We start from the raw sequence: 27,088 nt of genomic DNA, 5'->3' as shown, positions 1-27,088 counted from the left end.
GAGTAGACAATACTCAAGAGAGGGTTCTTCAGATGTTCTATTGGCCTGGGTGTCACCGAGACATTGTTAATTTCTGCCAATCCTGCCCTACCTGTCAGCTAACTGCTCCCGATTCGTATTTCCACAGTCCCCTAGTGCCGTTGCCCATATTGCTCCCATTTGATCAGATTGCCATGGATCTGGTCGGGCCCTTAGTTAAGTTCGCCAGGGGTCATCAATACATCCTGATGGTAATGGATTATGCAACACGGTACCCAGAGTTAGTGCCATTGAGAAACTCCTCCGCCAGTAGTATAGCGCTGGTTCATATTTTCTCCCAGACGAGCCTGCCAAAGGAGATCCTGAAGGACCAAGGGACACCGTTCATGTCCAAGGTAAAGAGGGAGTTGTATAAGGCCCTCCAGATTACCCAACTTTTGACGTTGTTGTACCATCCGCAGATGGACCGCCTGGTGGGGAGGTTCATTAAGACCTTGAAATCAATGCTGAAGTAGGTCGTGGAGAACGATGGCCGAGACTGGGATTACTCGCTACCATACCTACTGTTCTTCATTAGAGAAGTTCTACAGGCCTCCATGGAGTTCTCACCGTTTGAGCTGCTATATGGACGGCACCCTTGAGGACTTCTGGACGTTGCAAAGGAGACTTGGGAAGCGGAGGTGGCCCAAATGCAGGACAGGATCGCGACAGTGATGCTGATTGTCAAGAAAAGCCTTCATCAAGCACAAGAGGCCCAGGCGAAGGTCTACAGCTGGTCGGCAAGAATGAGACTGAGTGTTGGTGTTGATCCCCACAATGGAAAGTAAGTTCCTGGCAACGTGGCAAGGGCCACACAAGGTGGTCAAAAAGCTGAGTGATGTCAATTACAAGGTCCACCAACCACGGAGAAGGAAGCCGTACCAAGTGCACCAACTTGTAGCTTCCACCGGTTGCCTGTCTTGCCATAGATTGAGCAGGTTGATACATGCCTGGGAGCCAGTACTGAAGCCAGGGTCGAAGATGTCACAATGGCAGAAACACTGTCACCGGCCCAGGAACAACAGTGCCGTGAGCTGCTTCAGCGGAAACGGGACCTGTTTACGGAGTTCCCAGGTTGTACGCAGGTTGTGGAGCACGAAACCCCGACTGGACCGCATGTGAGAGTGAACTAAAAGCCATATCGGATTCCCGAAGCCCACCGCAAGGTGATCTCCAAGGAGGTAAGGGGAATGTTGAACCTGGAGAAGTCAAAGCGCTGCTGGTCCAGCACAATTATCCTTGTGCGAAAGCCGGATGGAGAGTGGCGCTTCTGTAACAACTACAGAAAACTAAATAAGGTGTCCAAGTTTGACATGTATCCGATGTCCTGGGTCGATTAGCTCATTGAGAGGCTAGGGCCAACCAGTTCACCACTCAGGACATAACAAAAGGATACTGGCAAATTCTCTTGTCCCCAAGTGCCAAGAAGAAGACGGCCTTCTCTACACCTAATGGCTGCTTCCAGTATACCAGAATGCCATATGGACTACAAGGAGCCCCAGCTACCTTCCAAAGGACCATGGACCGGATCCTAGCCCCTCGCAAAAAGTACACCGTCACTTATTTGGATGACATTGTGATCTTTAGACCGGATTGAGGAAGACACCTGCAGAAGGTCCAGGAGGTACTGGATGCACTGAGGAAGGCAGGGTTTACCATAAACCAAAAGAAGTGCGCTCGGGGGAAAAGAGGCAAAATAATGAGGCTACACTGTCGGGAGGGGCGAGATAAGGCCGCAAGTAAACAAGGTGGAGGCAATACAATAGTGGCAACAACCGATCTCCAAAAAGCCGGTCAGGGCATTTCTGGGAATTGTGGAATACTATCGGTGATTTATCCTGAATTTTGCCATGATAGCCGCCCCCCTGACTGATCTTCTAAGGGCACAAAGTCGCCATTGGTCTACTGGTCCTCTGAGATGGCATTCCAGGAGTTGAAGCTCACCCTGTGCAGACAGACGGGCTTGGTCGCATCGGATTTCACTAAGGAGTTCATGCTCCAGAAGGATACCTCCGACGTCTGGGTGTGAGTTGTTTTGTCCCAGAAGATAGGTACATGACTAGATGTTTGTCCCCAATCCTCCTCCTGTGAGAACTAGAAAAAGAGTGCTTGGCCATCAAGTGGGCAATCGACACCCTGAGATACTACCTGGTAGGCAGAAAATTCAGGCTGGTCTCAGATCATGCGCCCGGGAAGAATGGGGAAGAAGGGGAAGAATGCCCGGTTGACTAGATGGTTTTTAGCGCTCCAGGACTTTTTAGTTTTCATGTCGAGCACAGGTTACGTAAGTTGCAAACAAACGCAGATGCTCTGTCCAGGCTCTCCTGCTTAGCTAGTGAAGGTGCCAAACCACTCGGCTTTGAGCAGAAGGGGGAATATGTGACAAAGTCACTGGTAAAGTGCTGGAGGAGAGACATGTTTCACTTCGCCTAATGGCGTCAGTGATATAAAACCCAGGGGTTTTCTTCCAGCACACTAAGTACAGTGAGGGGTTGCAGCTAATTTGTTTAATCGGCTGAGTTTTATGTGGACATCCATAGAGCGGGTGGGAGGATGTCCACCTTATTTCCACCCCAGGGTGTGGTCTGGAGCTTAAGTAGCTGGCCTCCAAAGGCAGCAGTGTTAAATGTCTGGAGACAAACACTCCAGAGAAGTGTTTGTGTGTTTTGCTAATACCGAAACTGTGGGTCTTGCTAACAATAAGCGGGCTGATCCCTGCTAATACAGTGAAGGAAATAAGTATTTGATCCCTTGCTGATTTTGTAAGTTTGCCCACTGACAAAGACATGAACAGTCTGTAATTTTAAGGGTAGGTTAATTTTAACATTGAGAGATAGAATATAAAAAATAAAATTCAGAAAATCACGTTGTATCTATAATATAACGCTGGGAGCGTCACTCTGTCCGAAGCCTCTATAGACTGCGCAAGCGCAAGCGCCGGCGCAGTCTGGACCGCACAGAGCGACGCTCCCAGGAGATCGCGGTATGCGTAAGCGCTGAACGCACACCGCGATCTCCACCGGACAAGCAGGGACGAGCCAGGAGGCGGAGGGTGAGTATACTTACCTGACCCGTTCCACCGACGCGCTTCCGGGCCGTGACTGTCCCCCTGCTCCCGGAATCGGCGCCTGCGCAGTCCGCGCTTTCCGGCGCCATTTTCTTGAAGACACATTGCAGTGTCTTCAAGAAAATGGCGCCGGAAAGCGCGGACTGCGCAGGCGCCGACTCCGGGAGCAGGACCAAGAAAATGGCCGCACCCAGCACAGCCGCCGCGCCCAGCACAGCCACGCACAGCCGCCCACAGCAACGCACAGCCGCCCACAGCAACGCACAGCCGACCATAGCCACGCACAGCCACCCATAGCCACGCACAGCCGCCGCACCCAGCACAGCCGACCACAGCCACGCACAGCCGCCGCACCCAGCACAGCCGACCACAGCCGCCGCACCCAGCACAGCCGCCCACAGCCACGCACAGCCGCCCACAGCCACGCACAGCCGCCCACAGCCACGCACAGCCGCACCCAGCACAGCCGACCACAGCCACGCACAGCCGCCGCACCCAGCACAGCCGACCACAGCCGCCGCACCCAGCACAGCCGCCCACAGCCACGCACAGCCACCCATAGCCACGCACAGCCGCCGCACCCAGCACAGCCGACCACAGCCACGCACAGCCGCCGCACCCAGCACAGCCGCCCACAGCCACGCACAGCCGCCGCACCCAGCACAGCCGACCACAGCCGCCGCACCCAGCACAGCCGCCCACAGCCACGCACAGCCGCCCACAGCCACGCACAGCCGCCCACAGCCACGCACAGCCGCACCCAGCACAGCCGACCACAGCCACGCACAGCCGCCGCACCCAGCACAGCCGCCCACAGCCACGTACAGCCACCCATAGCCACGCACAGCCGCCGCACCCAGCACAGCCGACCACAGCCGCCGCACCCAGCACAGCCGCCCACAGCCACGCACAGCCGCCGCACCCAGCACAGCCGACCACAGCCGCCGCACCCAGCACAGCCGCCCACAGCCACGCACAGCCGCCCACAGCCACGCACAGCCGCCCACAGCCACGCACAGCCACACCCAGCACAGCCGACCACAGCCACGCACAGCCGCCGCACCCAGCACAGCCGCCCACAGCCACGTACAGCCACCCATAGCCACGCACAGCCGCCGCACCCAGCACAGCCGACCACAGCCGCCGCACCCAGCACAGCCGCCCACAGCCACGCACAGCCCACAGCCACGCACAGCCGCCGCACCCAGCACAGCCACCCACAGCCGCCGCACCCAGCACATCCGCCGCACCCAGCACAGCCATGCACAGCCGCCACAGCCACGCACAGCCGCCTACAGCCACGCACAGCCTCCCACAGCCACGCACAGCCGCCCACAGCCACGGACAGCCGCCGCACCCAGCACAGCCGCCGCACCCAGCACAGCCACGCACAGCCGCCCACAGCCACGGACAGCCGCCGCACCCAGCACAGCCGCCGCACCCAGCACAGCCGCCGCACCCAGCACAGCCACGCACAGCCGCCCACAGCCACGCACAGCCGCCGCACCCAGCACAGCCACGCACAGCCGCCCACAGCCGCCGCACCCAGCACAGCCGCCCACAGCCACGCACAACCGCTGCACCCAGCACAGCCACCCACAGCCGCCGCACGCAGCACAGCCGCCGCACCCAGCACATCCGCCGCACCCAGCACAGCCGCCGCACCCAGCACAGCCACGCACAGCCGCCACAGCCATGCACAGCCTCCGCACCCAGCACAGCCACGCACAGCCGCCTACAGCCACGGACAGCCGCCGCACCCAGCACAGCCACCGCACCCACAGCACAGCCGCCCACAGCCACGCACAGCCGCCGCACCCAGCACAGCCTCCCACAGCCACGCACAGCCGCCTACAGCCACGCACAGCCGCTGCACCCAGCACAGCCGCTGCACCCAGCACAGCCACCGCACCCAGCACAGCCGTCCACAGCTGCCGCACCCAGCACAGCCGCCCGCACCCAGCACAGCCACGTCACATACAGCCGCCCGCACTCAGCACAGCCACATACAGCCGCCCGCACTCAGCACAGCCGCCCGCACTCAGCACAGCCGCCCGCACTGATGGGGGCGCAGGATGGAGCAGCACGTGATAGGATGGGGGCGCAGGATGGGAGCACATGACAGGATGGGGATGAGGATGGAGCAGCACATGACACGGTGGAGCAGCACATGACAGGATGGGGGCGCAGGATGGAGCAGCACATGACACGGTGGAGCAGCACATGACCGGATGGGGATGCAGGATGGAGCAGCACATGACACGGTGGAGCAGCACATGACAGGATGGGGGCGCAGGATGGAGCAGCACATGACACGGTGGAGCAGCACATGACAGGATGGGGGCGCAGGATGGAGCAGCATATGACAGGATAGGAGCAGCACATACCAGGATGGAGACCATATTCCAATATAAATGCTCGCCACCCGGGCGTAGAACGGGTTCAATAGCTAGTAAATTATATAAATATATTTGCATTTTGCAGTGAGAAATAAGTATTTGATCCCCTACCAACCATTAAGAGTTCTGGCTCCTACAGACCAGTTAGACGCTCCTAATCAACTCGTTACCTACATTAAAGACAGCTGTCTTATATGGTCACCTTTATATAAGACTCCTGTCCACAGACTCAATTAATCAGTCAGACTCTAACCTCTTCAACATGGGCAAGACCAAAGAGCTTTATAAGGATGTCAGGGACAAGATCATAGACCTGCACAAAGTTGGAATGGGCTACAAAACCATAAGTAAGACGCTGGGTGAGAAGAAGACAACTGTTGGTGCAATAATAAGAAAATGGAAGAAATACCATGCAAAATCTCACCTCGTGGAGTATCCTTGATCATGAGGAAGGTGAGAGATCAGCCTAAAACTACACGGGGGGGGGGGGGGAACTTGTTAATGATCTCAAGGCAGCTGGGAGCACAGTCACCAAGAAAACCATTGGTAACAACATTACGCCGTAAATATGTAAAATCCTCCATTGCCCGCAAGGTCCCCCTGCTCAAGAAGGCACATGTGCAGGCCCGTCTGAAGTTTGCCAATGAACACCGGGATGTTTCTGTGAGTGATTGGGAGAAGGTGCTGTGGTCAGATGAGACAAAAATTTGCCAACAAGGGTTTTGCCATCAAGTATTAAGTCTTGTTTACCAGGGGGATCAAATACTTATTTCTCACTGCAAAATGCAATTGTGGTCTGGGGCTTAACCTGAACCATGGGTCTTGCTAATCCTGAGCAGACTCCCACTAATACAAGGACTGTGCTATGTGCTGCCATTTTGTTTTGCCCAGAGAGCCGTGTTTACTTTGTGCTTCACTTTGGTTTGTGCCGCTTCTAATAAACCAAGGACATTCCTAAAGCAACAGTGTTTCTGGGTCTACCTCTGTGTACACCCGCGTGAGCCGATCTATCACAACTGATACAAGTTCTGGACTGAAGATAGAATGTAGCAATCCGGACATGACAGTTTTGTCCCAATATCTTTAGGTTGCAGACGATTGTCTAGACTGGATCTAATTGTAACAAAACCGTCATGTGTAACAAATATAATGCCAAGATTGTCTCACAACCTTTAATGCTTCTATTCACTGGCTGCAAGCAGAAATCTTAGAAATGCTGAGAGATGAGAAAATATAACTGTAGTTTTATAAGCTGCCAACTTACACGAGAAGTGAAGATATTGCTGAGATGAGAGGTACTTTATGCTTCATGCCTCGGCCGTTCCACTGAACTGAAAGCATGCAGGGCGTATACTGTACACTCCAGGGGACTGTCATATTATATTTTACTTCTGCCTCCAACTACAACTCCTATCATTCTGTTCTACCTACATACCACACCTTTTGGCAGCTCCATCTGCTCCAGCTTCTGCTCATTATCCTTCTCCTCCCACTTTGTTTCTTGCAGTTTACAGCAGCGTCTTGTGTTTTTTTCTGTAGAAGCTGCAGGATGCTTTAGAAAAAAAAATTAACATAAATTCTATCTGAAAGGCGACAACAACAATATTCATAACTACCAAGTCCTCCGTCACAGTAGAGAAAATGATACTGTGAAACTCTAAAGGAATGCGACCAATCCCATGTAAATATATAGTACCACACAGCAGAGGGTTTGTTACAATGTGTGCAGGCAATCCTGTGTGTGCTATACCAAGACATTATAACAAACCCTCCGCTGGGGTCATAACATGTTACAAATGATACACTGAGTAAGAAAGGTGGAGTCAGTCAGCAGGCAGGATGGTGTCAGTCAGCAGGCAGGATGGTGTCAGTCAGCAGGCAGGATGCAGAAATCGTTTCAACCTCTCATTCTGCTCTGGATTTTGATATAAAAAGAAGCCTTCATCACCTTCCACAATAATATAATGGTTTCTCTGTTTATTTGCTATGTGTCAAGTCCAACTGTCACATAACTGCATTCTTCTGACAACTCATGTGCACATGTAAAGAGAAATGACTCAAGAAGGGTGTCAGACACTTATGTGGGCAGACAATGGAGATTTCAGGTGCTGTGATGTGTACTAATGGCTGCATGGAGCAATGGAGAGGAGGCCAGATACACGGGGACAAGTTGAGATTCCTTAAAACGTCAGTGTATTCGAATATCCTGAAAATAAGACAACATGTTGTTCTTGTCCTGCAGCCGACGACGTGCATGAGATGGGGCGCAACGAGGACCTGAGCATCAAGGAAGACAGTTTGGACATGGTGCTGCCACACAATGTGGTGAGTACCGCAGAAACCTCACAAGTTCACAGTAATCAGCTCCCCCACTGCATGACCACAGCAAGGAGGCTTATGTCATGATCCAGGCCAGATTTTGTATCCTGTCTCTCGTTCCCGGTCTGATCATGTCAAGGGTTAACTTTTCTCTGCCTCGTTCTGGCGTTAGGTCGCTATTTCTCTCCACTGCATCCTGCAGGCGTTGTCAGTTATAGTTTCTGCCTATGGCGTGTGTAGCTGACTCTATGTACCCTGATTCGTCCTGCTGCTTTTGCTGACTGAACCCGTGTCTGTTAGTTTATTCCCCTCTTCCCGTCCCGACTCTATGTTCCCCTTTCGTGTTTGGATTCCCTGGTACCTGACTTGGCTTGGACCCTGACTTGTGGTTTGTCTCTTGTCTTTGGCATATCTGCTCATGACCGGTATTGACTCATTTGGCTTGTTTCTGACTCTGTGCTTGGTTATTCCCTTTGGTATTGCGCTACAGACTAATATCGACCCGGCTTGTTTTACTATTTGCGCTGCTAACTAGTGGTGGCCTCGCTGCTGCGCTGCAGGTCTGCTCCTGCTGTGTGCAGTCCTCCCTCCACTCTATTGCCATCTAGTGGAGCTGCATCTACCTGCATAGCAGCAGCGTGACAGCTTATGAGTGGGTTATCAAATGGATTCCGACCTGTGCAGTGTATGGGGGGAGAAATGTGTGTGCCTGGAGATGGTGCTTTTATACAGCAGGCAATCTGAACAAGCAGAGCTGCAGTGTAACGCATGGGAAGTATGCAGAGCAGCAGCCTCTGATGCGATAGGAGGTGGTGGTCTTCAGACTCTTCCATACACAATACCAATAAGCTGCAGTCAGCAATCAGAGCTTAAATGCCGCCGGAGCTGAACATCCACCTTGTTTGGCGTCGATCACTGATTTTACCTGATGTCCTTCTGTGTTTTTCAGAAAGTGGAAGCTCCGGAGGAGGAGATGAGCGACACCTTGGGCACGTTTGATATAGAGCAGATGCGCTCGCTCCTGGATTATAAGGTATCGATGGGTTTTGTTTGCTTTCATAAAACTAGAATCACAAAACAGAAAACCAGTAGAATACGCCATGTCCTGCGGATGGCGCCGGTACCGTGACAGGGCTCATCCATGAGGATAATCAGAGTGGTGACCGGCTGCAGGGCCCCGTGTGATGCTGCTGGGTGGCGACCGGCTGCGGGGCCCATGTGATGCTGCTGGGTGGTGAGCGGCTGCGGGGCCCCATGTGATGCTGCTGGGTGGTGACCGGCTGCGGAGCCCCGTGTGATGCTGCTGGGTGGTGACCTGCTGCGGGGCCCCATGTGATGCTGCTGGGTGGTGAGCGGCTGCGGGGCCCATGTGATGCTGCTGGGTGGTGAGCGGCTGCGGGGCCCCATGTGATGCTGCTGGGTGGTGACAGGCTGCGGAGCCCCGTGTGATGCTGCTAGGTGGTGACCTGCTGCGGGGCCCCATGTGATGCTGCTGGGTGGTGACCGGCTGCGGAGCCCCGTGTGATGCTGCTGGGTGGTGACCTGCTGCGGGGCCCATGTGATGCTGCTGGGTGGTGAGCGGCTGCGGGGCCCCATGTGATGCTGCTGGGTGGTGACCGGCTGCGGAGCCCCGTGTGATGCTGCTGGGTGGCGACCAGCTGCGGGGCCCCGTGTGATGCTGCTGGGTGGTGACCGGCTGCGGAGCCCCGTGTGATGCTGCTGGGTGGCGACCAGCTGCGGGGCCCCATGTGATGCTGCTGGGTGGTGACCTGCTGCGGGGCCCATGTGATGCTGCTGGGTGGTGAGCGGCTGCGGGGCCCCGTGTGATGCTGCTGGGTGGTGACCGGCTGCGGAGCCCCGTGTGATGCTGCTGGGTGGCGACCAGCTGCGGGGCCCCATGTGATGCTGCTGGGTGGCGACCAGCTGCGGGGCCCCGTGTGATGCTGTGGCTCCTCTCAGGCACATTGGCCATACACAAGACCAGTGGTGAGTGGTCGGGAACATCGATGACGCTGAGTCCACGGCTCCTCCGTGTGTTATTATAACAAAATCCATAGATATTCCTCTTACATGGGATTCCACATTTGTGACTCTTTGTATTCTCTTTATATATTACTTTGCTGCTCTTTCTTCTATATTTCTAGATGATTAAATGTAAATTCTTACTATTTTCTTCCTGGTGCAGTGAGAAATATTTCAGCTCCATGGCTCCGTTACATATTTATTTTTTGTAGGGTGCTGGTGTATAAATCTAATTAGTTCTTACTGTATGTTATCAAATACTATGACGCCTTGTTGTTGATTTTTATATCTCAGTTGTGAATTTCTTCTTATTTGTTATTGTTACTTTACAAGAAGGTTAAAACCTAGATGTGACTGATACAAATGAATGGGAGATAATCTCCTGCTGCAGACTGAACAGAGAGGGGGAAGCTCCTGCTGCAGACTGGACAGAGAGGGGGAGGCTCCTGCTGCAGACTGGAAAGAGGGGGGGAGGCTCCTGCTGCAGACTAGACAGAGGGGGGGGAGGCTCCTGCTGCAGACTGGACAGTGAGGGGGAGGCTCCTGCTGCAGAATGGACAGAGAGGGGGAGGCTCCTGCTGAAGACTGGACAGAGAGGGGGAGGCTCCTGCTGAAGACTGGACAGAGAGGGGGGAGGCTCCTGCTGCAGACTGGACAGTGAGGGGGAGGCTCCTGCTGCAGACTGGACAGAGAGGGGGAGGCTCCTGCCTGCTGCAGACTGGACAGAGAGGGGGAGGCTCCTGCTGAAGACTGGACAGAGAGGGGGGAAGCTCCTGCTGCAGACTGGACAGTGAGGGTGAGGCTCCTGCTGCAGACTGGACAGAGAGGGGGAGGCTCCTGCTGCAGACTGGACAGAGAGGGGGAGGCTCCTGCCTGCTGCAGACTGGACAGAGAGGGGGAGGCTCCTGCTGAAGACTGGACAGAGAGGGGGAAGCTCCTGCTGCAGACTGGACAGTGAGGGGGAGGCTCCTGCTGCAGACTGGACAGAGAGGGGGAGGCTCCTGCTGCAGACTGGACAGAGAGGGGGAGGCTCCTGCTGAAGACTGGACAGAGAGGGGGGAGGCTCCTGCTGCAGACTGGACAGAGGGGGGGAGGCTCCTGCTGCAGACTGGACAGTGAGGGGGAGGCTCCTGCTGCAGACTGGAGAGAGAGGGGGAGGCTCCTGCTGCAGACTGGAGAGAGAGGGGGAGAATCCTGCTGCAGACTGGAGAGAGAGGGGGAGGATCCTGCTGCAGACTGGACAGAGATGGGGAGGATCCTGCTGCAGACTGGACAGAGGGAGTAAGCTCCTTCTGCAGATTGGACAGAGAGGGGGAGGCTCCTGTTGCAGACAGGACAGAGGGGGAGGCTCCTGCTGCAGACTGGACAGAGAGGGGGAGGCTCCTGCTGCAGACTGGACAGAGGGGGTGGCTCCTGCTGCAGACTGGACAGAGAGTAGGCTCCTGCTGTGGCATAGGCTCCTGCTGCACACTGGACAGAGGGAAGGTGCTCCTGCTGCAGACTGGACAGAGGGGGAGGCTCCTGCTGCAGACTGGACAGAGGAGGAGGCTCCTGCTGCAGACTGGATAGAGGAGGAGGCTCCTGCTGCAGACTGGACAGAGGAGGAGGCTCCTGCCGCAGACTGGACAGATGGGGAGGATCCTGCTGCAGACTGGACAGAGGGAGTAAGCTCCTGCTGCAGACTGGACAGAGAGGGGGAGGCTCCTGCTGCAGACTGGACAGAGGGGGTGGCTCCTGCTGCAGACTGGACAGAGAGAGTAAGCTCCTGCTGTGGCATAGGCTCCTGCTGCACACTGGACAGAGGGAAGGTGCTCCTGCTGCAGACTGGACAGAGGGGGAGGCTCCTGCTGCAGACTGGACAGAGGAAGAGGCTCCTGCTGCAGACTGGACAGAGGAGGCGGCTCCTGCTGCAGACTGGACAGAGGAGGCGGCTCCTGCTGCAGACTGGACAGCGGAGGAGGCTCCTGCTGCAGACTGGACAGGAGGAGGCGGCTCCTGCTGCAGAATGGACAGAGGTGGAGGCTCCTGCTGCAGACTGGACAGAGGAGGAGGCTCCTGCTGCAGACTGGACAGAGGAGGAGGCTCCTGCTGTAGATTGGACAGAGGAGGAGGCTCCTGCTGCAGATTGGACAGAGGGGGAGGCTGCTGCTGCGGACTGGACAGAGGGCGTAGGTTCCTGCTGCAGACTGGACAGAGGGGTGGAGAGATATAAATATGTAACAAAGGAAGAGCTGCCAAGTCGTATTGGGTGAAAAGTGTCACCTCCTGGCCGCCTTGCTTTCACCAGTATAAATATCAGGTAGATGACTGTAACCCGGTATTAACTGCTTCTCTGAAGGTCACGTCACCTGCCTGTTAATATCACATGGATAGGACGGTAAATAACAGTGGTCCGGCCGCGTTACTGCCGACCGCCATCAATCCCCACCTAAATCACTCTACAGCCCGGATTCCCTGCAGGCAGCCTGAGACATGGAAGGAGGATTCTCGGAAAGACTTTACCACTTGTGATTTTATAGCTGAGATTATGGGATTAGGATACAGTAACGAGGTTTATATTTACGATTTCCTCTGCCGCTTTTAAGGCTTTAATTAAGGTGTAATTCTGTTTTTACAACATCTCTGTGTAAAGCGGAGAGTAATGATGATATTTTGCTTTGCTTAATGTGTACTGATGCACATTTTATACTCCAAACACATCCGGATCTGCCAGCACAGTCCTGATTGCTGCTTTTCGAAACAGGCATTAGCGCCACTGTCTGACATATGACCGAACAGCTGGTCACCTAAACTCCCACAATGCACTGCACTGGTGACTAGAAAGCAGCTGCAACGTGAATGCAGCTCTGGAGGTGTTTAGAGTGTAAAACAGAGTGGATGTTATATTGTAACCAGTGCATCTGATCACTACTGGGGGCTCTAAGGGTATGTATACATGGCAGCTTTGTCAGGTACCATGGGGAAAATAAGTATTTGTTACACTGCCGATTTTGCACGTTTTCCCACCTACAAAGAATGGAGAGATCTGTAATGTTTATCGTACGTAACTTCACCTGTGAGAGACAGAATCGAAAAATAAAAAAAAGTCACATTGTAAGATTGTTACATAATTAAATTGCATTTTATTGCATAAAATAAGTATTTGATCACCGACCAACCAGCAAGAATTCTGGCTCTCACAGACCTGTTTGTTTTCTGAAAGAAGCCTCCTACTCTGCACTCATTACCTGTATTAATTGCAACTGTCCACACACTCGATCACACACCAACCTCTCCACCATGGCCAAGACCAAAGAGCTGTCTGAGGACACCAGGGACAAAATTTTACCAGTGACTTCGTCACAATAACCTGCACAAGGCTGGGATGGGCTACAGGACAATAGGCAACCTGTGTTTAATTATTTTTGTAATACAAGTTGAGTGTGATTCATCAGCACTAAATAGTCTAAGTTAGTGAAGTGAGAAAAATATAGGCATAAATTAAATTTATGGGATCAAATAACTAAAAATTGTCATGTGCATATGTATTCATCCCTATTGCGATAAAGCACCTAAGAATTTCTGGTGCCAGCAACTCCCTTCATAAGTCCATGCTTAGTGACAGATTGCACACAGGGGGACGTCCTAAGTGTCACATTGTGTCTGTATATACTGTACACTTTACCTTCTCTGAAAGGCCAGAGAGGCTGCAACACTATTTACAATAGTCACCACTAACCAAGAAGACCAAGCAGATCTCCAAACACCACCATGAAGACCAAGGAGATCTCCAAACACCACCATGAAGACCAAGGAGATCTCCAAACACCACCATGAAGACCATGGAGATCTCCAAATACCACCACGAAGACCAAGCAGACCTCCAAACACCACAACGAAGACCAAGCAGACCTCCAAACACCACAACGAAGACCAAGGAGATCGCCAAACACCACAACAAAGACCAAAGAGATCTCCAAACAACACCATGAAGACCAAAGAGATCTACAAACCAGTCAGGGACACATTTGTTGAGAACTACAAGTCAGGGTAGGATTACAAAAAAATCTCCCAATCTTTGATGATCCCCTGGAGCACCATCAAATCCATCATCATCAAATGGAAAGAACACGGTCCCACAACAAACCTGCCAAGAGAGTGCGTCCACCAAGACTCTCAGCCTGGGCAAGGAGGACATTAATCAGATAGGCCGCACAGAAACCAAAGGTAACCCTCAAGGAGCTGCATAGTTCCCAAGCAGAGACTGGAGTATCTCTCCATACGACCACAATAAGCCGTACATTCTATAGAGGTGGCCTTTATGGAAGAATGGGCAGAGCAAAGCCTTTACTTACACACAAAAATTGTAAGACTTGTTTTGAGTTTGCCAAAAGCCATGTGGGAGACTCCCCAAATGTATGGAGGAAGGGGCTGTGGCCAGATGAGAACAAAATTTAACTTTTTAGTCACCAAGGTAACCGCTATGTCTGGCGCCAAACCAGCACAGCTCATCACCCGAAGAACACCATTCCCACAGTGAAACATGGTGGTGGCAGCATCATGATGTTGGGATGTTTTTCCGCAGCAGGGAAAGGAAAATTGGTCTGAACCGAGAGGAAGATGGATGGTGTGAAATACAGGGATATTCTTGAGCAAAACCTGTTTCAGACTGTCAGTGATTTCTGACTGTGACGGAGGTTCACCTTCCAACAAGACAATGACCCAAAGCATACTGCTAAAGCAACACTCAAGCGGTGTAAGGGCAAACGGAAAAAAGTTTTAGAGAGACCTAGTCAAAGCCCAGACCAGAGGAAACCTCTAACTTGAAGGAGCTGGAGCAGTTTCGCCTTGAGGAATGGGCAAAAATCTCAGTGGCAACATGTGGAAAGCTAATACCGACTTATCCAAAGTGACTTGCAATTGTAATTGCCGCAAAAGGAGACTCTACAAAGTACTGACTTTAAGGGGGTGAATAGTTATGCACACTGAAGTGAAGACAAAGTAAACCAGTTGTCAGCATGTTCTTTACAGGAACTGATGCAAACCCGCAAAAAAAACCGTGAAATTCCAGAGTGTGTGGTAGCAAAACACAAAAAATCCCAAGGGGGTTGAATACTTTTGTAAGCCATTGTATATTGAATTTAAAAATAAATGCTGCCAGCAAAGCGGTCACAAAAGACATCCTGACTGATATTAAAAAAATGCCTTAGGGAACACAAATGCATCTTGTGCTTTAGAACCAATGCGGGCACATTCCGCTATAGGAGGCGCACAGTTCGGTCTTCAAGTTAGTCTAAAACTTAGATGGCTACAATTTATGAAAAAGGAGTTTTCTTGCACAGATGGCGCCCCCCCATCACTATATTTTCCCACTGGGGGGACGGAGAGGCTTGTAATAGGAATGACTTGCTGCTCATGTTCTATATTGTCATGCAGGAGTTCCGCTAAACCCATTAGTGTGGCACATGTGGGTTCACATCATACAATGACACTTTATTACTTGCCATTAAAAAGTAGGGCTCTCATTTAAAGGCTTCGTCACAAAACCAATTTTTCAGTCCAATTTAGACTAACAGTTTTAGAATCTGAAACATTAGAAAGTCGGATTCCGAAAACAAAAATATTGTAGCAAACGCCATTGGATTCCGACGTCAGGGTGAAAAATGCAGAATAAATCAGTGGAGACAAAATGATCATCTCCATGACGTGTATCTCCCAAAAACATTGAATCTGGTCCACAGATTTTTTTCAAATATCCTTCTTGTTGGTTTATTTCTGTGATTTGGGATATTAAAGAAAAGCTGATAAAAATCTTACATCCAGAATGGATACAAAATGTATGTAGTAACAATCCAAAAATGGACACACGGACATAGATGAAAAACTCTGAGCGATGTCAAATCACAAGATGCCAACTGCAACGGCGCGACTATTGTCATCTTGGCTCTTAGTTTTCCAGCTAAATCTAAACACCCGTGATAAATCCGAGTCCTCCAATCGTTTGTAAATATTGACCATCCCCAGCCCTTTTTGCTATTTTCTAAAAGTCTTTATTCTGCAAAACTGTATGTTCAGACTTTAGAGGACAAGACTTAATGCTGCGGTGGCCTTCTGGTAGCTGGATGTGGGTTTGGGCAGGGCGCGGCGTTCCTGGGCTGCTGGACGCTTCTTTGATGAAATGTCTACATAATGAGCGTTAAGGGAGAATCTGTTTTCATTCTTTGTTAAACCAAGTGAAATGGATGCCATGGTAACCGCAGCGAGAGATTTGTGCTGCCAGGCTGCTGACGGGTTGGTGAAATCTCTTCTGTAATGTCACCATGTGTGCCCGGACCCTCATCGTGATATGTCAGCGACCCCAACAGTCAGTCATTACAGGTCCAGATATCAATGGAGCAGAAACATAATATCTGTACACGATCCATCGCATATATGACTCTTGTTATCTGCTCATGATCCATCATAAAACTATCAAAGAAACGCCATTCCATAGATAACTCCTCAATAAACCTACATGAGGCCATGCACGCCTCCAATAGGAACTGGGGAAAGAAGATACTACTATAATACTGCTCCTATGTACAAGAATATAACTACTATAATACTGCCCCTATGTACAAGAATATAACTACTATAATACTGCTCCTATGTACAAGAATATAACTACTATAATACTGCCCTTATGTACAGGAATATAACTACTATAATACTGTTCCTATGTACAAGAATATAACTACTATAATACTGACCCCTATGTACAAGAATATAACTGCTATAATACTGCCCCTATGTAAGAGAATATAACTACTATAATACTGCCTCTATGTACAAGAATATAACTACTATAATACTGCCCCTATGTACAAGAATATAACTACTATAACACTGCCCCTATGTACAAGAATATAACTACTATAATACTGCTCCTCTGTACAAGAATATAACTACTATAATACTGCTCCTATGTATGAGAATATAACGACTATAATACTGCCCCCTATGTACAAGAATATAACTACTATAATACTGCCCCCTATGTACAAGAATATAACCACTATAATACTTCCCCTATGTACAAGAATATAACTACTATAATACTGCTCCTATGTACAAGAATATAACTACTATATTACTACTCCTATGTATGAGAATATAATTACTATAATACTGCTCCCTATATACAAAAATACAACTACTATAATACTGCTCCTATGTACAAGAATATAACTACTATATTACTGCCCCCTATGTACAAGAATATAACTACTGTAATACTGCTCCTCTATACAAGAATATAACTACTATATTACTGCTCCTATGTATGAGAATATAACTACTATAATACTGCTCCCTATATTCAAGAATACAACTACTATAATACTGCTCCTATGTACAAGAATATAACTACTATATTACTGCCCCCTATGTACAAGAATATAACTACTATAATACTGCCCCTATGTACAAGAATATAACTACTATAATACTGCCCCTATGTACAAGAATATAACTACTATAATACTGCCCCTATGTACAAGAATATAAGTACTATAATACTGCTCCCTATGTACAAGAATATAACTACTATAATACTGCCTTGATGCACAGGAATATAACTACTATAATACTGCCTCTATGCACAAGAATATAACTACTATAATACTGCCCCTATGTACAAGAATATAACTGTTATAATACTGCCCCTATGCACAAGAATATAACTACCATAATACTGTCCCTATGTACATGAATATAACTACTATAATACTGCCCCTATGTACAAGAATATAACTACTATAATACTGCCCCTATATACAAGAATATACTATAATACTGCTCCTATGTATGAGAATATAAGTACTATAATACTGCCCCTATCTACAAGAATATAACTACTATAATACTGCCTCCTATGTACAAGAATATAACTACTATAATACTGCCCCCTATGTACAAGAATATAACTACTATAATACTGCCCCTATGTACAGGAATATAACTACTATAATACTGCCCCATGTACAAGAATATATCTACTACTAGATGGTGGTCCGATTCTAACGCATCGGGTATTCTAGAATATGTATGTATGTATATAGCAGCCACATAATATATAGCACAGGCCACGTAGTATATAGGAGCCATGTATTATATAGCAGACAAATACTACGTGGCCTGTGCTATATACTATGTGGCTGCTATATACAAACATACATACGTATTGTAGAATACCTGATGCGTTAATACAGGCCACGCAATATATAACAGTGGCCACGCAGTATATAACACAGGCCAAACACTATATAACACAGCCCACATACTATATAACACAGCCCACGCAGTATATAGCAGCCACGCAGTATATAACACAGGTGACATAGTATATAACACAGGCCACGCAGTATATAACACTGGCCACGTAATATATAGCACAGCACACGCAGTATATAACACTGGCCACGTAATATATAACACAGCCCACGCAGTATATAACACAGCCCACGCAGTATATAACACTTGCCACGTAAATATATAGCACAGCACACGCAGTATATAACACTGGCCAGGTAATATATAGCAGCCGCGCAGTATATTACACAGCCCACGCAGTATATAACACTGGCCACATAATATATAGCACAGCCCACGCAGTACATTACACAGCCCACATAGCATCTAACACTGGCCAGGTAGTATATAGCAGCCACGCGGTATATTACACAGCCCACGTAGTATATAGCAGTGTGGGCACCATATCCCTGTTAAAAAAAATAATTAAAATAAAAATAGTTATATACTCACCTGCCGGGATCCAATCAAGCGAAGCTGTGGCGCAGGCGATGAGAGCGCGGCTGCCGCCATCTTCCGTTCCCAGGATGCATTGCGAAATTACCCAGATGACTTAGCAGTCTCGCGAGACCACTAAGTCTTCTGGGTAATTTCGCAATGCATCTCTGGGAACGGAAGATGGCGGGGGTTGCCCGTGGCTCGGTGGACTACGAAGGGTGAGTATAGCAGGTTTTGGGGTTTTTTTAAATTATTTTTAAGCGGTGACTGGAGGGGAGCATGCGGGCGTCGGGCACTGACTGCGGTGACTGGAGGGGAGCATGCGGGCGCCGGGCACTGACTGCAGGGGAGTAGGGAGGGACTAATCGGACTGTGCCCGTCGCTGATTGGTCGCGGCAGCCATGACAGGCAGCTGGCGAGACTAATCAGCGACGCTGGATTTCCGTGATGGCAGTTGCAGACAGAAAGACGGAAGTACCCCTTAGACAATTATATATATATATATATATATATATATATATATATATATATATAGATAATACTGCTCCTATGTACAAGAATATAACTACTATAATGCTGCCTCTATGCACAAGAATATAACTACTATAATACTGCCCCTATGTACAAGAATATAACTACTATAATACTGCTCCTATGTATGAGAATATAAGTGCTATAATAGTGCCCCTATGTACAAGAATATAACTACTATAATACTGCCCCTATATACAAGAATATAACTACTATAATACTGCTCGCTATGTACAAGAATATAACTACTATAATACTGCTCCTATGTGTGAGAATATAAGTGCTATAATACTGCTCCTATATACAAGAATATAACTACTATAATACTGCCCCTATATACAAGAATACAGTTAGGTCCATATATATTTGGACAGAGACAACATTTTTCTCATTTTGGTTATAGACATTACCACAATGAATTTTAAACAAAACAATTCAGATGCAGTTGAAGTTCAGACTTTCAGCTTTCATTTGAGGATATCCACATTAAAATTGGATGAAGGGTTTAGGAGTTTCAGCTCCTTAACATGTGCCACCCTGTTTTTAAAGGGACCAAAAGTAATTGGACAGATTCAATAATTTTAAATAAAATGTTCATTTCTAGTACTTGGTTGAAAACCCTTTGTTGGCAATGACTGCCTGAAGTCTTGAACTCATGGACATCACCAGACGTTGTTTCCTCTTTTTGATGCTCTGCCAGGCCTTCACTGCAGTGGTTTTCAGTTGCTGTTTGTTTGTGGGCCTTTCTGTCTGAAGTTTAGTCTTTAACAAGTGAAATGCATGCTCAATTGGGTTGAGATCAGGTGACTGACTTGGCCATTCAAGAATATTCCACTTCTTTGCTTTAATAGACTCCTGGGTTGCTTTGGCTTCATGTTTTGGGTCATTGTCCATCTGTAGTATGAAACGACGACCAATCAGTTTGGCTGCATTTGGCTGGATCTGAGCACACAGTATGGCTCTGAATACCTCAGAATTCATTCGGCTGCTTCTGTCCTGTGTCACATCATCAATAAACACTAGTGACCCAGTGCCACTGGCAGCCATGCATGCCCAAGCCATCACACTGCCTCCGCCATGTTTTACAGATGATGTGGTATGCTTTGGATCATGAGCTGTACCATGCCTTCGCCATACTTTTCTCTTTCCATCATTCTGGTAGAGGTTGATCTTGGTTTCATCTGTCCAAAGAATGTTCTTCCAGAACTGTGCTGGCTTTTTTAGATGTTTTTTAGCATAGTCCAGTCTAGCCTTTTTATTCTTGATGCTTATGAGTGGCTTGCACCGTGCAGTGAACCCTCTGTATTTACTTTCATGCAGTCTTCTCTTTATGATAGATTTGGATATTGATACGCCGACCTCCGGGAGAGTGTTGGTCACTTGGTTGGCTGTTGTGAAGGGGTTTCTCTTCACCATGGAGATTATTCTGCGATCACCCACCACTGTTGTCTTCCGTGGGCGCCCAGGTCTTTTTGCATTGATGAGATCACCAGTGCTTTCTTTCCTTCTCAGGATGTACCAAACTGTACATTTTGCCACTCCTAATATTGTAGCAATTTCTCGGATGGGTTTTTTCTCTGTTTTCACAGCTTAAGGATGGCTTGTTTCACCTTCATGGAGAGCACTTTTGACCGCATGTTTACTTCATAGGAAAACCTTCCAAATGCAAGCACCACACTTCAAATCAACTCCAGGCCTTTTATCTGCTTAGTTGAGAATGACATAATGAAGGGACTGCCCACACCTGTCCATGAAATAGCCTTGGAGTCAATTGTCCAATTACTTTTGGTCCCTTTAAAAAACAGGGTGGCACAGGTTAAGGAGCTGAAACTCCTAAACTCTTCATCCAATTTTAATATGGATACCCTCAAATGAAAGCTAAAAGTCTGAACTTCAACTGCATCTGAATTGTTTTGTTTAAAATTAAATTGTGGTAATGTCTATAACCAAAATGAGAAAAATGTTGTCTCTGTCCAAATATATATGGACCTAACTGTATAACTACTATAATACTGCTCCTATGTATGAGAATATAAGTGCTATAATACTGCTCCTATGTACAAGAATATAACTACTATAATACTTCCCCTATGTACAAGAATATAACTACTATAATACTGCTCCTATGTACAAGAATATAACTACTATAATACTGCTCCTATGTACAAGAATATAACTACTATAATACTGCTCCTATGTACAAGAATATAACTACTATAATACTTCCCCTATTTACAAGAATATAACTACTATAATACTGCCCCTATGTAAAAGAATATAACTACTATAATACTGCTCCCTATGTACAAGAATATAACTACTATAATACTTCCCCTATGTGCAAGAATATAACTACTATAATACTGCCCCTATATACAAGAATATAACTACTATAATACTGCTTCTATGTACAAGAATATAACTACTATAATACTGGAAAGAAAAAGCAACGAAGATCAGCTCACCTCCTCTCAGTCCCAGCGCACGGATCATGCAGTGCTGCAAGTAGTATGAAGGAAAAGCAGAAGTCCAGCGTGGGTGATGTCTATAAAAAATACCTTTTTACTCCATTTTCGTTAAAAGCACATAAATCCAAAGTCCATCTTCATATCCATAGACACAAAAACGGGTGATTCATACCAGAGACAGTCACAGGCTTAAAGTGCATTAAAATCAAACGCGTTTCAACGGTCGTGCCGCCTTACTCATTGTGATAAAAATAAAATGAAAGAGGGCTGCCATATAGGACTAGGCCCATTAGGTTACACCCTCTCATCTTGCAGACAACAGAAACAGGGCAACACCTACAGGTAATTAATTAGTGAGTTTAGCCTGAAATTTGCATGTACAAATACTATGCTTAAGGCAGGAGAAAGAAGAAAAAAAGACAAAAAAAATAAATAAATCATATATACAAGAATTATAACTTATCATTCATAATAATTCATAAGATCCTGCCTGATATTTATGCCTAGGGGGGCTCTGGACTTAAGTTGATACATCCACCATATCTCTCTGTTGGTTGTTTTTCTTTTTATATCTCCCCCTCGAAATGGAGCTTTAACCCTTTCAATCCCGCGGACCTCCAGTGAGCTGACGTCCCCATTGTGTTTATGGATGAAGTGTTTGGATGCAGCAGAGCTCTTATGGGTGATTTTATTCACTGCATCAGACAGGTGCCTCCGTATTCTCACCTTCAGGGGACCCCCTGTGCACCCCACATATTGCTGGTCACAGGTGGTGCAATTAATCAGATACACCACATTGGAGGTATTGCAGTTAATGTAGTGGTGAATTTTGTACGTCTTTTTAGTGACAGATGAGTGGAATTCCTTACTGGTCACCATATATTTACAGCAGGTGCAGATATTGTGCCCACACTTGTAGGTGCCTTTAGTACTGAGCCAGTTTTCTTTCTCTTTTAACCTTTTGTCCTCACTAACAAAGAGGCTGGGGGATAAGATGTCGTTCAGACTGGGGGCTTTTTTAGCGATATAACGCACTGGTTTGGCCAGGATTTGGTTCAGCTTTTTATCCTGCCTCAGCATAGGGATTCTTTTTCTGATGATATCAGTAATTTCTTTGAACTGAGGGCTGTATGTAGTGGTGAAGGTGATGTGCTCCTCACTGGACACACGGGTATATAGTATCCCGATCTATATCCTCCACAATGCTCTCAGCCCTCTGCAGCATCCAGCTGGGGTAACCCCTATGAGCCAGCCTGGCCTTCACCTCCCTCTTACTCCCCTCATAGACTTCCTTGGTGGTACTGTTCCTCTTAAACCTGTAGAGTTCCCCCACAGGTATGTTTTTTATTACATGTCTCGGATAACATGATTTGGCATGTAATATGGAATTAGTCGCGGTATTTTTCCTGAAAGGGGAGATTATTATAACTACTATAATACTGCTCCTATGTGCAAGAATATAACTACTATAATACTGCTCCTCTGTACCAGACTATAACTACTATAGTACTGCCCCTATGTACAAGAATATAACTACTATAATACTGCTCCTATGTACAAGAATATAACTACTATAATACCGCTCCTATGTACAAGAATATATCTACTATAATACTGCTCCTATGTACAAGAATATAACTACTATAATACTGCTCCTATGTACAAGAATATAACTACTATAATACTGCTCCCTATGTACAAGAATATATCTACTATAATACTGCTCCTATGTACAAGAATATAACTACTATAATACTGCTCCTATGTACAAGAATATAACTACTATAATACTGCCCCTATGTACAAGAATATAACTAGTATAATACTGCTCCTATGTACAAGAATATAACTACTATAATACTGCTCCTATGTACAAGAATATAACTACTATAATACTGCTCCTATGTACAAGAATATAACTACTATAATACTGCCCCATATACAAGAATATAACTACTATAATACTGCCCCTATGTACAAGAATATAACTACTATAATACTGCTCCTATGTACAAGAATATAACTACTATAATACCGCCCCTATGTACAAGACTATAATTACTAATAAAATAATTGTATATTCCTTATATGTCAAAAATCTCATTAAAAAAAAAAGATATTAGCTGAATCCGTAATTTTCACTTGGAGTCATATTACTTGTGTCTGATTTACTGCCTGTTAGACTTGTGAATGTCATTGTATCGTCCTTCGTGGTTCCTATGCTGTAATAAGCCTAGTATTGGGTGCGGTATGTATCGCCGCCTGCCACCTCCCTGCCGTCTTGCACTGGGCTGCACATGTGTCACGGCTCTCCATTCTGGCATGTGCACATGGAGTTTTTATGAGGAGGTCAAAAATAACAGGTTTACTTTGGAAAACCGACTCGGTAAAGTTTCCTTCTTTGGTGAGGTTTTGTAATAGTTTTTGTTTCCTGAGGTGGGGTGTTAGTTTTTGAAGTATTTTGTAACACGGATCCTGGTATGAAGGGTTTTTCATCAGGGGCCAGTTTGAACAAGTTACAAAAACTTTATTTTATGTCATCAGGCGTTTTTTCAAAACCCAAAACTTCTGAAGACATTGAACTTCAGAACTGTACAGTGGTTTTGCATTTCAAATGAATAAGTGGAGACTTTAAAGTGATTTTCCCAGGTTATTTTTGGTGCAGAACTCCTAAACCAAACTCCGTGTGCTCCTCAGATGGTTTATTATAACGTCGCTCTATTACACTTCTGGTTAATAATGAAATGAAGTGTAAATTGAGATAAGGTTTCTTCTGGATATTTTTATTGTAAACAATTAAATATGAAATTTACTGAAACAAAATCTGAGGTTTTCAGTCCAATCTCTATTTTGCAGCATTAATTACGTTTGTTCTTTACCAAATCTGTAGAGAGTTAAAGGGAAACTGATTATTTCCTTTAAGTTGAGTAGCTTTCAGCTATAGAGCTCACGGGGATGATGGAGCGCGCACTACAGGACCCAGGGAAACTGCTGATCAAATGCTTAGTGTGATTATTGCATGCATGGCATCCACCCGAATCTATGTGTTTCCATGTAATAAATTAGCTCTGTAGAACAAGGTCCTGCTCTCTGCAACAGCTCTCTACTCTGTACAGCAACAGCTCTACTCTATGCAGCAGATCTCTACTGTGTGCAGCAGCTGCTCTCTATTCTGCAGCTGCTCTCTACTCTGTTTCTGTTCTCTATTCTGTGCAGAAGCAGCAACCGCTCTCTACTCTGTGCAGGAGAAGCTGCTCTCTACTGTGCAGCAGCAACTGCTTTCTACTTTGTGCAGCAGCTGCTCTACTAGTTAGAAAAATTTTGTGGACCCTCTCTTACGTCCAATAACTTAAAAGGAAATAATAAGGTAATAACATGCAATTTCACTGGAGACTGTAAAGCTAGATGATTCTCCAGTAGAGTCTGTAATGTATCCTATTTGGCCACTAGGTGACAGCACTGAAACATATCACGGTTTTACAAAAAATACAACTGCTTCTCAAAAAATTAGAATTTCATCAATAAGTGAATTTATTTCAGTTCTTCAATACAAAAAGTGAATCTCATATATTCTATAGAGTCATTACACACAGAGTGATCTATTTCACATTTATTTCTGTTAATGTTGATGATTATATCTTACAGCCAATGAAAACCCAAAAGTCATTATCTCAATAAATTAGAATACTTTATATCAACAGCTTGAAAAATGATTTTATAATCTGAAATGTTGTCCTACTGAAATGTATGTTCAGTAAATGCGCTCAGTACTTGGTCGCGGCTCCTTTTGCATCAATTACTGCACCAATGCGGCGTGGCATGGAGGCGATCAGCCTGTGGTACTGCTGAGGGGTTATGGAAGCCCAGGTTGCTTTGATAGCCGCCTTCAGCTCGTCTGCATTGTTGGGTCTGGTGTCTTATCTTCCTCTTGATAATACTCCACAGATTCTCTAAGGGGTTAAGGTCAGGCGAGTTTGCAGCCAATCAAGCCCAGTGATACTGTTGTTTGTACACCAGGTATTGGTACTTTTGGCAGTGTGGAGAGGGGCCAAGTCCTGCTGGAGAATGACATTTCCATCTCCAAAAAGCTTGTCGGCAGAGGGAAGCATGAAGTGCTCTAAAATGTCCTGGTAGACGGCTGCGCTGACTTTGGTCTTGATAAAACACAGTGGACCTACACCAGCAGATGACATGGCTCCCCAAACCATCACTGATTGTGGACACTTCACACTAGACCTCCAGCAGCTTGGATTGTGGCCTCTCCACTCTTCCTCCAGGCTCTGGGACCTGGATTTCCAAATGAAATGCAAAATTTACTTTCATCTGAACAGAACACCTTGGACCACTGACAACAGTCCGGTTCTTTTTCTCCTTGGCCCAGGTAAGACGCTTCTGGTGTTTTCTATTGCTCATGAGTGGCCTGAGACAATGAATGTGACTCTTGTAGCCCATGTCCTGGAGACGTCTGTGTGTGGTGAAGCAATGACTCCAGCAGCAGTCCACTCCTTGTGAATCTCCCCCAAATTTCTGAATGGCCTTTTCTTAACAATCCTTTCCAGGCTGTGGTTATCCCGGCTGCTTGTGCACCTTTTTCTACCACACGTTTTTCTTCCACTCCACTCTCCATTACCATTCTTGGATACAGCACTCTGTGAACAGCCGGCTTCTTTACCAATGTCCTTTTGTGGCTTCCCCTCCTTGTGGAGTGTGTCAGTGACTGCCTTCTGGACATCTGTCAGGACAGCAGTCTTCCCCATGATTGTGGAGCTACTGAAACAGACTAAGGGACCTTTATAAACGCTTAGGAGCCTTTACAGGTGTTTTTCCTTAATTATTCTAATTTACTGAGTGTTGATGATTATGCCTTACAGCCAATGAAAACCCAAAAGTCATTAGACTTTCATTGGCTGTAAGCCATAATCATCAACATTAACAGAAATAAACACGTGAAATAAATCACTGTGTGTAATGACTCTATAGAATACAGTATATGAGTTTCACTCTTTGTATTGAAGAACTGAAATAAATAAAATTTTTATTGATATTCTAGTTTTGTGAGAAACACTTGTAGACTTAATAACAAATAGTGAGAAATTGTTGTTTTTGGGGGTCTGATAAACATGTGGCCAGAAACTATCATGGACACCTCTGAAATCCATGTGAATGTGTGACGAACTTCACCAAGTGGTAATTCTGTTATGGGGAATCACAGAAAGAGATGAACCCGCAGAGGCTCATCCGTGCTGAATCACGTTGAAACTATTTATAAAGAAGGCTTTCCTACATGTTTATTAGTAGCAAAACAAAAAGCCGGGACCGGGACCCTGACGGACACACGCACTATGGGTAATTATTCCCTTATGTAGTTACACAAATTCAGTATATCTCATACACTGGCACAGATAGAGATGTTGGTGAGGAATCTAGTATTAATAACTTATCACTTGTAAAGTCTCTATATGTTTTAGGTATATGCACCAAATAATTGGGAGTATTTT

At 46.9% G+C, this 27,088-nt stretch overlaps 1 protein-coding gene across 6 annotated transcripts in view; it reads left to right on the top strand.

Annotated features, from left to right (window-relative positions):
• Positions 1 to 27,088, top strand: part of HDX (highly divergent homeobox) — a 64,393-nt gene that overhangs the window by 35,863 nt on the left and 1,442 nt on the right. For all 6 annotated transcript variants that reach the window (XM_077286465.1, XM_077286461.1, XM_077286462.1 and 3 more), the window contains 2 exons: positions 7,727 to 7,809; positions 8,753 to 8,836. In XM_077286465.1, coding sequence (XP_077142580.1) covers positions 7,727 to 7,809; positions 8,753 to 8,836 — 167 coding nt within the window. The remainder of the gene's footprint in view (positions 1 to 7,726; positions 7,810 to 8,752; positions 8,837 to 27,088) is intronic.

Source organism: Ranitomeya variabilis, chromosome 2 (assembly GCF_051348905.1).
Source record: "Ranitomeya variabilis isolate aRanVar5 chromosome 2, aRanVar5.hap1, whole genome shotgun sequence".
NCBI classification, from domain to species: domain Eukaryota; kingdom Metazoa; phylum Chordata; class Amphibia; order Anura; family Dendrobatidae; genus Ranitomeya; species Ranitomeya variabilis.
This window is presented reverse-complemented; position numbering and strand designations above follow the sequence as displayed.